The sequence below is a fragment of the Typopeltis vanoorti genome, chromosome 3, assembly GCF_054136105.1.
Source record: "Typopeltis vanoorti isolate ZY-2024b chromosome 3, IOZ_Tvanoo_1.0, whole genome shotgun sequence".
NCBI classification, from domain to species: domain Eukaryota; kingdom Metazoa; phylum Arthropoda; class Arachnida; order Uropygi; family Thelyphonidae; genus Typopeltis; species Typopeltis vanoorti.
The window spans coordinates 998,191-1,013,406 of NC_143551.1; the positions used below are offsets into that span (position 1 = coordinate 998,191).

General features: G+C 37.3%; 1 protein-coding gene across 1 annotated transcript in view; it reads right to left on the reverse strand.

Annotated features, from left to right (window-relative positions):
* The window catches only part of FASN1 (Fatty acid synthase 1), a 666,286-nt gene that overhangs the window by 518,621 nt on the left and 132,449 nt on the right, over positions 1–15,216 (reverse strand). Inside the window, exon 6 of the mRNA XM_090415364.1 lies at positions 14,925–15,047. Coding sequence (XP_090271490.1) covers positions 14,925–15,047 — 123 coding nt within the window. The remainder of the gene's footprint in view (positions 1–14,924; positions 15,048–15,216) is intronic.

Consider the following 15,216-nt stretch of genomic DNA (forward strand, 5'->3'; position numbering starts at 1 on the left):
CTCGTACATGACATAAGTCTGTGATGTAAAACATGTTAAAAGTCTGCGATGTAAATATTCTCTGCCATATTTTCAAATCTCTGTATTTAAGTGCCACATAATACGGTTCAGTTTCTATTTTTTGATATCTTTATTTCTTCTTTTAGTGCTTCCAGTTTTGTTGGTTCTATATCAGTATTAATTTCTTCATTATTATTTTCTGTTATAAAATTTGGTTCCATAAATTCTTATAATGTTCTATCCATTGTTGCTCTTGTATTATATTGATTTGTGCTGTATCTCTTTCTCCGTTGTTTGATTTTCTTAATATTTTTATTATTATGTGATACTCCAAGGAATCCAATGACTCATCGAATGAGAGCACCTGCTGTACAACTCTCCATCTCTGCCACTAAAATCCACCAACTGCAACTACCATCATCAGCTATACCAATGCCATCTACTGCTTACCACCATCACTACTAGTATTTTTGTCAGTAAATTGTGTGTGTTCTCAAGGCCGATTTGTCTATATGCAGGGTGAAAAACCTGGGTTTACAGGAGAAAAAACACTGCTACTACCATATGAGATTGGCTAACTCACTTTATCAGTTGAAAAAAATCCCTATAAAGATTCCTCTTGTCACAACAAGAATTGAACTTAGGTCTTTTCCAATCAAAGGGTGCAATGTACCATCATTTTTCTAATTGCACTACTGAGGCTCTTAGGCTATATCTTGTCTTCCATGTATGTCTTCTTCTATTTTATTAATAAATCTATCCAAAGCATTGTGGTGAGCTTTCTGTAGTATGTTTTATTATTATTATTATTATTATTATTATTATTATTATTATTATTACCTTCAGGGAGTCCAGAGATTCATCGAGAGAGGACACTTCCTCTAGAACCCTCTGTCTATCATTCAATCCACCAATTACTATGAACCACAACTATACCAATGCTATCTACTGCACATCAACACCACTAGTATTTTTACAGACTATCACAAACATCAATGCCCACAGCAGGATTCGAACCTGCAGCCTTTTGGCTGGAGAGAGGACATGCTAACCACTTTGCTTTGGTATATTTCTTCTGTGTCCTTCGTATGTATTTTTTGAAGGAGTGATTTGTATACCATTTGTTTTTCTTTTATTGCATTTTCTATATCTGTGTTCCAGATTTTTAATTTTGTCTTTTTAATATTTTATTTTCTTTCCAAGGACTTCAGAGGCTGCTTTATGGATTATCTTTATTCTTGGCCATTGTTATTCATGCAAATTTCCCATATTTTCCAAAGATATTTAGGATTGCATTATTTCCAACTCTGGCATTAAGATCTACTGCTATTAATATGTAGTCATTTTTGTTACATTTATTTAAATGTTTTTGTAATTCCTCATAAAACTGTTCAGAACCCTCTTTCCTGCCTTCTTCAAGGGCATATGCTTCTGAAGAATGCAGAAGTTAATTTAATTGTTATAATTCCCAGAATTGCCAGAGGGAACTGACAGAGCCTTTGACCTGGCTTTTAGAAAGTCTGGCTGCAGGAAAGGTATCGATGGAATGGAACGAAGGTAAGATAGTGCCATTGCATAAGGACCGTAGCAGACTGGAAGTGTCAAATTATAGGCCAGTTTGTGTGTCATCAGTAGTTAGTAAGATCTTGGAGAAAGTAGTGAAGGACAGTATTGGGTATTGGGCAGATGAGGGTAATGTTATCTGTGAGAGTCAACATAGATTTGAAGGGGCGCTCTTGTTTTAGCAATATGCTAGCCTTTTATAATAATGTTACAAGAGCATTAGATGAGGGAAAGGCATATACTGCCATTTTCTTAGACTTAGTGAAGGCATTTGACAGGAAGCCACATGATAAGCTGATATTTAAGTTGCAGCACATGGGTCTGGATGTCAGATTGGTCATCTGGATTCAGGATTGGCTGTCCGATAGGTATCAGAGAGTTGTGTATGGTGGGGCAGTTTCAAGGAAGCAGAGGGTTAGTGGGGTCCCACAGGGTTCAGTACTGAAACCTATATTGTTTAACCTTTATATCAATGACATTGTCAGTGGATTGCAAGGGGATATTCAGTTGTTTGTGGATGATGTGAAGCAGGGAATGATTATTAGTAATAGTGCAGATGCAGCAGTTCTGCAAAAGGATTTGAATAAGCTAGATAGATGGGCAAATGAATCAGGGTGTGTCGGTTTAATGCAGCAAAATGTAAGGTCTTTAGGTTTGGGAAACATCAATGGGATACTGCATACTCTATGGGAGGAGTTAAACTGGAGGAAGGAGGGGAGAAAAAAGATCTGGGGTTGATGATTGATAGAAACCTGAAATTTAGGGGACATATTGCAAAGGTGATGAAGGTAACACAGAGGATTGCTGCAATAATGAGAAGGATGCTGACCTGCAGAGATAAAAGAGTTATCATTTAGTTGTATAAGACCCTGATCAGACCACACTTGGACTATTTTTCTCAGATTTGGTCCCCAGGATTTGAAGGGGATAAATTAACTGTGGAAATGGTACAAAGACGGATAACAAAGATGGTTTCAGGACTGTACAATGATAGTTATGAGGATCGGCTGAGGGAATGTGGACTGCAGAGTTTGGTGGATAGAAGGAAGAGAGGTGATATGATTGAGACTTTTAAACTGTTGGGAGGTGGTTATTACAGGGTTGACACTGGGGAGTTCTTTTGCTTGGTTGAACAGCGGGAGGGAGTGATGACAAGAGGCCATCCCTGGAAGTTACGAAAGGAAGCTGTAAGCAGGAGGGTGCAGAGTGGTTTCAATGCATGGAGGGTGGTTGAGCCATGGAATGCATTGCCTGATGGAGTGGTGAGAGCGAGAACGGTCAATGAGTTTAAGGAGTGGTATGATAGACCTTGTGTTTCTTAGGAAGATACCTCCCCTCGATTAGTCTTAATAGACTTTGTGTTTCTTAGGAAGGACCTCCCACAATGAGTCTTTTGACTCCATGGACCTGAATAATAAAAATAAAAAACTTTTTTTTTTAATTCGATCATTTACAAAATTGTACTTTCGTATTCTATTTTGGATACGAAAAACTAACCACTCTGCTTTTGTATATTTCTTCTGTTTCCTTGGTATGTTTTGATGGAGTGATTTGTATGCCATTTGTTTTTCTTTTATTGCATTTTCCATTTATTATTTTATTTTATTATATTTTTCCATTTATTATCAAATTAAAATTGCCACACCACTAGAAGTTGTGATATGTTGATCCACTCCACTATGTAGCATAGTAAAGCCATCTATATTTTTTGTTCCCTTTAATTTATTTTTTTGTTTCTGTTATCATAGCTATATTATATTATAAATTTCAATATTATACTATATTAAAAATGGCAATATAATATAACATAATATAATATAATCTAAATGCTATATTATAAATAAAGTAAGATTAATCAAAGATCATAGATTAATTTGAAGCAAAATAAGTGATAAACCTAAGAATGGAAAGACCAAAATTTATATAAAAAAAAAGAAAACAAGAAACATCTTAGGAATATTTCAAATGAAAAAGAAGACCTTTCAAGTCAATTTAGAAAAGCACATTAAAAAAATTGACCCAATTTCAAATATTGAAAATTTCAACAGCATCCTAACAAAAAGCATAATAAATTTATTATTATTATTATTTATTTATTATTATAAAGAATGTTGAAATTTAATCTGAGGATAAAGAGCAAAAATAGACAAATTAAAAAAAGGAAACTAAAGGCCTAACAGAAAAAAGAAAACATGAAGTAAGATGCACATAGTATAAGAAACATAGAATATTCTTTTTTAAATAATGAAACCTGTGGTGTGATCATAATTAAAAGAAACACATGTATTAACCACAGTAAATATTATTTAATTGTAAATATTTCATCCTAAGTATCTTAGGACATCATCAGTACAGTAGTTTAAAACAATAATAGGAATAACATACAGTTAGGGCACGTGATTACAATAGAATCTCATTAAACATGCAGAACGTGTTACAGAAGTAAAAAACACAAAAAGAAAAAAATTAATTAATTATTTAACACAATTTTGTATGACAATTTCCCATACTTTAGGAATAGTAAGAACGTCGTTGTGGTTTAAGTTTGGTCTGTGTAGTAAGGCTTCAAAACTTTCTTTGTATAAACGTTCATATTTAAGTTAAGGGATATTACATCCAATATTGTTTAAGGGATGTAACATCCCTTAACTTAAATAAGTTCATGTCGCCAAATTGAAGCCTTTGGCTCTTGATATAATTAGAACGTTCATGTTTATATAAAGATCTATATAAAAGTTTAGACTTTTCCCAATGGATCCTATGGTTTGGATTTTCAATTCCATGTTGAGAGAGGCTGGATTTCTGCGGTTTAAAAAGACGAATGTGGTCTTGATGTTCCAAGATGCGTTTCTGAACTGACCTACCTGTCTGTCCAAAGTAAGACAATTTGCATGAGCATGGAATCTTATAAACGTCTGGCAACATCAAAGGTGAGAGTTTGTCCTTAGGAGAAGGTAACAAGTTGTAAATTTGGTTGAAAGGTTTGTAAGTAGTTGCAAAATTGTATTTCTTCATAATTTTAGAAAGACGTTCGGAGATGCCTTTGACATAAGGTAGGAATCCTATGGACTTCTTCCTGTCTGGTTTGATGTGTGGAGAAGTGACTGATGATTTTTTGAGTTGTTTTAGGATTACATCCATTTAGGATGGCTGTATTTTTGATTACCTCTAATTCCTGGTTTAAAAATCCTTTGATGTTGCCTGGCGTTTATGAGATTCGATGCTCACACAAATTGTATTACTTTGGACAGACAGGTAGGTCTGTTGAGAAATGCATCTCAGAACATCAAGATCACATTTGTCTTTTTAAACTGCAGAAATCCGGCCTCTCTCAACACAGAATTGAAAATCCAAACCATAGGATCCATTGGGAAAAGTCTAAACTTTTATATAGATCTTTATATAAACATGAACATTTATACAAAGAAAGTTCTGAAGCACTACTACACAGACCAAACTTAAACCGTGACGACGTTCTTACTATTCCTAAAGTATGGGAAACTGTCATACAAAATTGTGTTAAATAATTTTTTTTTTTTTTTTTTTTTTACTTCTGTAACACGTTATGCACGTTTAATGAGATTCTATTGTAATCATGCGTCCTAACTGTATGTTATTCCTATTATTGTTTTAAACTACTGTACTGATGATGTCCTAAGATACTTAGGATGAAATATTTACAATTAAATAATTTTCACTGTGGTTAATACGTGTGTTTCTTTTAAATAGAATATAGTGAACTCTGCAAAACAATGAGGACAAAGAAAAGAGAGGATATAAGACATTATTATTATTATTATTATTATTAAACAAGACCTCATGGAGTCAAAGACTCATCTAGGAGGTCCTTTTATTTCACACACATCTCATCATACCGGGTCTTAAACACATTCAAACTCCTTGCAGACACCACACTCTCAGGCAAGGCATTCCAATCATTCACAACTCTGCACGAAAAAAACCTGCCTCTCACTCCCCTACTCACACCCTCTTTATACAGTTTCCAGGGATGACCTCTGGTTCTCCCCTGATCTCCCACTATTCTCTGTAGAACTTCTCCACCATTGATCCTATAACAACCCCTTACCAACTTGTAGGTCTCTATCATATTTCCCCTCTTCCTTCTCTCCACTAGACTCTGCAAATTACATCTTTTCAATCTTTCCTCATCCTCGACATTCCAGAGGTCAGAAACTACCTTAGTCAGTCGCCTTTGGACCCTTTCCAACATCTCTTCATCCTTCTGAAAACCAGGTGACCAAATCTGGGCACAATAGTCCATGTGTGGCCTAATCAAAGCCTTATACAATGGAACAAGAATCTCCCTATTTCTACACGTCAGTGTCCTCCTCATCATTCCCAGAAGTCTTTGTGTTGTCTTCACAATTTTGGCGATGTGTCCCCTAAATTTTAGATCCTTATCCACTATCACTTCCAGATCTCTTATTTCCTCTACTTCCAACAATATATTCTCACCAAGCATAAATTCTGCATCCCATCTTTGTTTTCCAAATTTTAAAACCTTACATTTTGCAACATTGAACTCACATCCCCATTTGCTTGCCCAAGCACTCAATTTATTCAAGTCTTCTTGCAAGGTCACAACATCTTCACTACTCTTTATGGTTCGTCCCAACTTTGCATCATTTGCAAACAACTGAATATCTCCATCCAAATCTTCGCCAATATCATTAATATACAAGTTAAATAGTAATGGCCCTAAAACAGATCCCTGAGGCACTCCACTAGTCACTTTCCTTTTCCTGGATTGCACCCCCATGCACAACTTGTTGATACCTATCAGATAGCCAGTCTCCAATCCAATGCACTAATCTAATATCCAACCCCATCTGCTCTAGTTTGACTGTCAACTTATCATGAGGTACTATATCAAAAGCTTTTGCAAAATCCAAGTATATTACTGTGTATCCTTCTCCTTTGTCCAAGGAAGCAGTCACTTTATTGTAATAAGTAAGTAGATTACTAAAACACGACCTCCCTTTAGCAAATCCATGCTGTCCATCAAAGATTATACCATTGTTGTCAACCCAACTCTGGATCCTAGTTCTCACAAGCCTCTCCAACAACTTAACCACAACACCTGACACACAGATAGGCCTATAGTTTGATGCTTGAGTTCGATCACCTCCTTTATGAAGTGGCACAATCTTGCCCTCCTTCCACTCTTTAGGGACTTGACCAAGTGCAAGACTCGTATTAAAAAAATATGTCAAGGTAGGTGTCAACTCTCTGGCACATTCCTTCAGAATACACGGTGATATATTATCAAGTCCCACAGCCTTATTTACATCTAGTTTACTCAACTCCCCAAACACCTCTTGCTCACTTACAGTCAGTCTCTCCTCCCCATCATCAACTGCTCTTAATCTCTCCATGAAGTCACATTCACAAGATTGAAAGATCTTTATGAACTGCTTATTAAGTATCTCCACCACACATTCTGCAACAGCTGTCTTTATACCATTTCCTCCAATCAATGTCATTCTTCCATAATCATTCTTTCTTTTGCTGGCTACATATCGAAAGAACTCCCTAGGATTCTTTTTAGCTTCATTAGCTAACTGCTGTTGAACAGTAATAGAAAATAACAACAGTATAAAGAAAATTTCTTGATAATGCAAATAATCTTTATACGACAGGTGTAAAAGATGAAAATGGAATACTGAATACAACAGAACAAACATTTTGAAGACTATAGCTAAATTTTATCAAGAATTATATACCAATAAAGGGATAGTAACCAAGAACAACAATAGAAAAATGGATACTGAAAAATATAATCAACATACGGTCAAAGATGATGAAGTAAAACAAGCATTTACAAAAATGAAAAATGGAAATGCAACTGGACTTGATGGAAGACTAATAGAAATGTTAAAAAATGGAGGAGATCTTTTCCAATAAAACCAACAGAATTGTATACTAAGTGTTTAAGAATAGGAAGAACCCATAAAACTTAGAAAACTGGAAACACATTCTTCTATATAAGAAAGGTGATAAAACTGACATAAGAAATTACAGACCTATAACCTTTCTACTAGTCCTTTATAAGATGATCACAAAAATTATAGATGGAAGAATAATATATTAAATTTTCATCAATCAAAAGAACGGGCAGATTTCAGAATATCCTTCTCAACTTTAGATCACTCAAGCCTTAAAAGTAATGGAAAAAAACAAAAGAATATAATATACCAATTTCTTTGGCTTTCATAGACTATAAAAAAGCTTTCAACTCAATATATCTGTGTAAAATACTTGAAGCTTTAAAATATATACAAATACATGATATTTATATTAACGCAGTAACTCATATCAGAAAGTTGTATAAGGGGGGGGGATTCCATATCCTGAAAGAGGAAGGTCACTAGTGGTATACCACAAGGGTCAGTTTTGGGAGCATTGGTGTCCAATTTGTATGTTAACGATACTGGGATGGGTGTAAATAGGCCTCTGTTTGCAGATGATGCAGAGTTACTATTATTATTACCCTACACCTCATGGAGTCAAAGACTCATCTGGAAGGTACTTTTATCATAAACACAGCTCATCATACTGTGCTTTAAACACACTCAAATTCTCTGCAGACACCACACGCTCAGGTAAAGCATTCCAATCATTCACAACTCTGCATGAAAAAAACCTGCTTCTAACTCCCCTACTCACACTCTCTTTATACAGTTTCCAGGGATGATCTCCAACTATTTTCTGTAGAACTTCCAGATTTGGTCACCGGGTTTTCAGAAGGATGAAGAGATGTTGGAAAGGGTCCAAAGGCGACTGACTAAGGTAGTTTCTCACCTCTTGAATGTTCAATATGAGGAAAGATTGAAAAGATGTAAATTGCAGAGTCTGGTGGAGAGGAAGAAGAGGGGAGATATGATAGAGACCACGTTGGTAAGGGGTTGTTATAGGATCAATGGTGGAGAAGTTCTACAGAGAATAGTGGGAGATCAGTGGAGAACCAGAGGTCATCCCTGGAAACTGTATAAAGAGGGTGTGAGTAGGGGAGTGAGAGGCAGGATTTTTTTCATGCAGAGTTGTGAATGATTGGAATGCCTTGCCTGAGAGTGTGGTGTCTGCAAGGAGTTTCAATGTGTTTAAGACACGGTATGATGAGATGTGTGTGAGATAAAAGGACCTCCCAGATGAGTCTTTGACTCCATGAGGTCTTGGGGTAACAACAATAATAATAATTATTATTATTATTGTTATTATTATTCAGGCCTCAAAGGAGTCAAAAGACTCATCGAGGGAGGTCCTTCCTAAGACATAAAGTCTGTCAAGACTCATCGAGAGGAGGTCCCCCCCTGAGAAACACAAAGTTTATCATACCACTCTTTAAAGTCACTGACCGTTCTCGCTCCCACCACTCCATCAGGCAATGCATTCCACGGCTCAACCACCCTCCACACAAAGAAACCACTCCTTACCCTCTTGCTCACAGTTTCCTTTCGTAACTTCCAGGGATGGCCTCTTGTCATCACTCCTTCCCGCTGATCAACCAAACGAAAGAACTCCCCAGTGTCAACCCTGTAATAACCACCTCCCAACAGTTTAAAAGTCTCAATCATATCACCTCTCCTTCTTCTATCCACCAAACTCTGCAGTCCACATTCTCTCAGCCGATCCTCATAACTATCCTTGTACAGTCCTGAAACCATCTTTGTCATCCGTCTTTGTATCCTTTCCACAGTTAATTTATCCCCTTCAAATCCTGGGGACCAAATCTGAGAACAATAGTCCAAGTGTGGTCTGATCAGAGACTTATACAACGGAATGATAACCCTCTTATCTCTGCAGGTCAGCGTCCTTCTCATAATAGCAGAAATCCTCTGTGTTACCTTCACCACCTTTGCAATATGTCCCTTAAACTTCAGGTTTCTATCAATCATCAACCCATGATCTCTTGTCTCCCCTACTTCCTCCAGTATAACTCCTCCCATAGAATATGCAGCATCCCATCGATGTTTCACAAACTTCAAGACCTTACATTTTGCACCATTAAATTGAAACCCCCATTCATTTGCCCATCTATCTAGCTTATTTAAATCCTCTTGCAGGGCTATCACATCTGCACTATTACTAATAATCCTTTCCAGCTTCGCATCATCCGCAAACAACTGAATATCCCCCTGCAATCCACTGGCTATGTCATTGATATAAAAGTTAAATAATATAGGTCCTAGTACTGAGCCCTGTGGGACCCCACTTGTAACCCTCTGCCTCCTGGAAACTGCTCCACCATACACAACTCTCTGATACCTATCAGACAGCCAATCCTGAATCCAGTTGACCAATCTGACATCCAGACCCATGTGCTGCAACTTAAATATCAGCTTATCATGTGGCACCCTGTCAAATGCCTTCGCCAAGTCTAAGAAAATTGCAGTATATGCCTTTCCCTCATCTAATGCTCTTGTAACTTTATTATAAAAGGCTAGCATATTGCTAAAACAAGAGCGTCCTTTCACAAATCCATGTTGATTCTCACAGATAACATTAACCTCATCTGCCCAATGCTGTACACGGTCCCTCACTACTTTCTCCAAGATCTTAACAACTACTGATGACACACAGACTGGCCTATAATTAGACACTTCCAGTCTGTTACCACCCTTATTCAATGGCACTATCTTACCTTCCTTCCATTCCCTGGGAACCTTTGCCAAAGCCAGACTTTCATTGTAAAGCCACGTTAAAGGTATTGTCAATTCGCTAGCACATTCTCTCAAAACTCGTGGCGAAATACCATCCAGTCCCACAGCTTTACTGACATCCAGAGTACTCAGTATCTGAAACACACTCTCCTCCTGTACCTCCAGACCTCGTACCAGTCCTATCCCTCTAGCATTAAAACTGACTCCTCTAGGATGAAATACTCCAATAAAGTGTTCATTGAACAATTCCACTATGTCCTCTGCATCACTCACTCTATTCCCATTTTTATCCCACAATATCATTCTTCCACAGTCATTTCTCCTCCTACTGGCCACATAGCTAAAAAATTCCCTAGGATTTTCTTTGGATCTTAGGGCCAATCTCCTCTCATATTCCAGTTTCGCTTTCCTTACCACACGAGTCACTCTTCTGGCCTGTGACTTATATTCTTCACCCATCCTCTCTTCACCTGTCTCCTTATATCTCTTCCATAGCCTCTTTTTCGCATGCAGTTCCTGTTTAATATTGTTTGTCATCCACTTTACTCCAAATTGCGCCCTCTTCTTCACTCGTGGTATACAACTTACCATTGCTGATAACAAATATTCTTTCACAATTTCCCACGCACTGGTGATATCCCGGCCGTCCAATTCCTCCCTCCATGAAACTTCCCAAAGTTGATGTCTAAGACTATTATAATCACCTGCCTTATAATTCCACATAAGTTCCCGTCTCTTTGATATTCCTGCATGTCTATTCATTTTCCATGTCAACACCATATGGTCACTTTCTGCAACTGGTGGGAGAGACGTCAACTCAGTTATTATCGACTCTTCTGATGCTATAACCAAATCCAAAATTTTTGAACCTCTTGTTCCCTCTGTTACATGTTGCCTAAGACATTTGTCCCTCAAGAATTCTAGAAATTCCATTCCCCTATTGTTACATGCATCTTCCTCTCTCCAATTTATACTACTGAAGTTAAAATCTCCCATAACAATCATTCTTCTTGCACTTGCCAAACTTAGCTGTCTAAACATCTCCTGGTCCCCATCCTCTGTGCTCCTGGGTCTGTAGCAACACCCCACTAAATATCCTGTCTTGCCTACCTCTACCTCACACCATACGCTCTCAAAATCATTTGTCTCACTTCCTTCCAAATTCTCCACTCTTAGAGGACATAGGTCATCACTTATCATAAGCAGCACCCCACCACCACGCTTTCCCCTCCTATCCTGACGAAAAATCCTATACCCAGCGACTTCTATTTCTGTTTTTATATCCCCTTCTGTCAACCACGTCTCAGTGATCGCAATAATTTTTGGCCAGGCTGATGCTATAATAATAATAATAACTTCTCCAGCATTGATCCTATAACAACCCCTTACTAACTTTAGGTCTCTATGATATCTCCCCTCTTTCTCCTGTCCACCAGACTCTGCAAATTACATCTTCTCAATCATTCCTCATACTCGACATTCCAGAGGTTAGAAACTACCTCAGTCAGTCGCCTTTGGACCCTTTCCAACATCTCTTTGTCCTTACCTGAGAGCGTGGTGTCTGCAGAGAATTTGAGTGTGTTTAAATCACAGAATGATGAGCTGTGTTTATGATAAAAGAACCTCCCAGCTGAATCTTTGACTCCATGGGGTCTAGGGTAATAATAATAACCAGGTGATCAAATCTGGGCACAATAGTCCATGTGTGGTCTAACCAAAGCTTTACACAACAGAACAAGAATCTCCCTATATAATAAATTTAGTTTAATCCTTAACCAAGTGTGAGCAAACAAAGTTTGCACCTGAAAGTATCTTCAGGACTGGGGTAAGGTGGTGCAACACCAGGGCGACTCCTTGCAAAGATGGAACAAGCTACTATTACTCCTATCTCAGTATCTTCCATAATGCAAAACACATCTCCTTGCAGATATGTCTAATATTATGCATTAAGGGAAGGGCCATTACCCAGACAAGTTTCAACCTTTATTGACTTGTATCTCCACTTGGGCCTGGCTCCCAAGCCAGAAACATTAGCAAAGTCATCTCTACCTATAGGAGTTGCCAAATGGTGTGCCACCTTTTTAATAAATTACTCTGGATTTAGAGAAAGATGTTGAAAGTTTATTTTTCACTTGGTTAGAATATAATAAATTCAGTTTAATCCTTTATCCAAGTGTAAGCAAACAAAGTTTGTACCTGAAAGTATCTTCAGAACTAGGGTAAGGTGGTGCAACACCAGGGTGACTCCTTGCAAAGGAGGAGCAAGCTACTATCTCTCCTATCTCAGTATCTCCCATAATGCAAAACACATCTCCTTGCGGATATGTCTAATGTTATGCATTAAGGGGAGGGCTACCACCTAGACTAGTTTTGACCTTTATTGAGGTCTTTTCAGTGGGAGCCAGACCCGAGTGGAGATACCAGGCAGAAGCATTAGCAAGGTCATCTCTACCTATAGGAGTTGCCAAACGGTGTGCCCCCTTTTTATTAAATTACTCTGGATTTAGAGAAAGACGTTGAAAGTTTATTTTTCACTTGGTTAGACTATAATAAATTTAGTTTAATCCTTTATCCAAGTGTTAATCCTTTATTTCAAGAATCTCCTTACTTCTACAAGTCAGTGTCCTCTGCATCATTTCCAGAAGCCTTTGTGTTGTCTTCACAATTTTGGCTATGTGTACCCTATATTTCAGATCCTTACCCAGTATCACCCCATATCTTTTATTTCCTCCACTTCCAACAATATATCCTCACCAACCATAAATTCTTCATCCCATCTTTGTTTTCCAAATTTTAAAACCTTACATTTTGCAAACATTGAACTCACATACCCGTTACAGTGCCCAATCACTCAATTTATTTTATAATGAAATTAGTTTAATCGTTTATCCAAGTGTGAGCAAGCAAAGTTTGCGCCTGAAAGTATCTTCAGGACTGGGGTAAGGTGGTACAACACTAGGACAACTGGTTGCAAAGGTGGAGCAAGCTACCAACACTCCTATCTCAGTATCTCCTATAATGCAAAACACATCTCCTTGCAGATATGTCTAATGCCACTACCCATTCCCTTAAGGCCCTTCCCTTAATGCATAACATTAGACATATCCACAGGGAGATGTGTTTTGCATTATAGGAGATACTGAGATAGGAGTGTTGGTAGCTTGCTCCACCTTTGCAACGAGTTGCCCTGGTGTTTTACCACCTTACCCCAGTCCTGAAGATACTTTCAGGCGCAAACTATGTTTGCTCACACTTGGATAAAGGATTAAACTAATTTTATTATACTCTAACCAAGTGAAAAATAAACTTTCAACACTCAATTTATTCAAGTTTTCTTGTAAGGCCACAACATCTTCTCTACTCTTCATGGTTTGTACCAACTTTGCATGATCTGCAATCTTCACCTATATCATTACTATACAAGTTAAACAGCAATGACCCTAAAACAGACCTCCGAAGCACACCACTAGTAACTTTCCTTTTCCTGGATATTGCACCCTCATACACAACTTGTTGATACCTATCAGATAGCCAGTCTCCAATCCAACGCACCATTCTAATATCCAACCCCATCTGCTCTAGTTTGACTATCAACTTATCATGCGGTAATCTATCAAAAGCCTTTGCAAAATCTAAGTATATTACTGTGTATCCTTCTCCTCTGTCCAAGGAGGCAGTCACCTTATTGTAATAAATAAGTAGATTACTAAAGCATGACCTCTCTTTAGCAAATCCATGCTGTCCATCAAAGTTAATACCATTGTTGTCAACCGAATTCTGGATCCTAGTTCTCACAAGCTTCTCCAACAACTTAACTACAACACCTTACACACAGATAGGCCTACAGTTTGATGCTTGATGCATCCTACAAAAAAAAAAAATCAAATAATCTAGTATAGTAAAGAAAATTCCAAGTACACAGTACATGTAAAGACAAGTGACACACAAAAGTCACTCCACCACAGTTAATCTGCTAATGGCTCTAAAATTGCAGTTAAGGGATTAACGGCAGAGATGGGTAAATACTTGATAAAAGGTAGAATGTTGATGAATTTTGATCCATGAAAAATGCTGGGGTGTTCTGGCTATTTCATTCACATTGGCTGGTAGGAGGGTTAATAAGAATCTTACAATAGCACAGGTTCCAAGAGAGTGGAAAGAAGCTAAAACTTATGCTGCATAAAGGTGGCGATAAGGCTGTGGCTAAAAATTACAGGCTAATCTGTATATCTGGATTTGTGGTAAAGATACTAGAGAGAGAGAGAGAGAGATTATTGTGTATTTTTTATGTAGGAGAGGGAATGGCCTACCAATTCCTTGAGTGTACTAGTTTCTTGGCTAAGTGATAATTTGGGCTGTTGATTCATTCAACTATTGGTCATAGTGGTGCTTGTTTTGTGTATTCTAGGCCCATAAATTCTGGGAGCATGGGCATAATGCAGTAATAGCTTTTTAATTATTTCCTCTGGCCACATGATCACTGACTTTATTAATTCTATTGTTTTCTTTTTTTTAATACAATTTATGGGATTGAAGTTAACTGATTGGCACTTGTTGTAACCTTAAAAGAAAGAAGACAGGATTGTGTTATTAGCATAAATATCTACCTCCACATGAGAACATAAAGATAAACTTACTATCTCCATTAAAAAAATGAATGAATATAAACTGTTCTATTACCTTGTTCTTTAAATCCATCCGTGTTGGATTTTGCATGAACAATACTTGCATAAATTCTCCTTGCATCACTAACCTTTTGAAGCAAAACTGCTGCCACTGATTCACTTCTCACATAACCAGAACCTATTATTGTTGGTAAATAAAAAATTCTTTAAAAACAAAATTAAAAATTACACAAAAATAATATGTGTTAAAGTAATAATTTGTGTTAAAGTAATGAAAAAATGTACAAATTAAGTCAAATTATAAATAAAAAATTTATTCAGAGAGAAAGGAACCATGTTTAAAATAT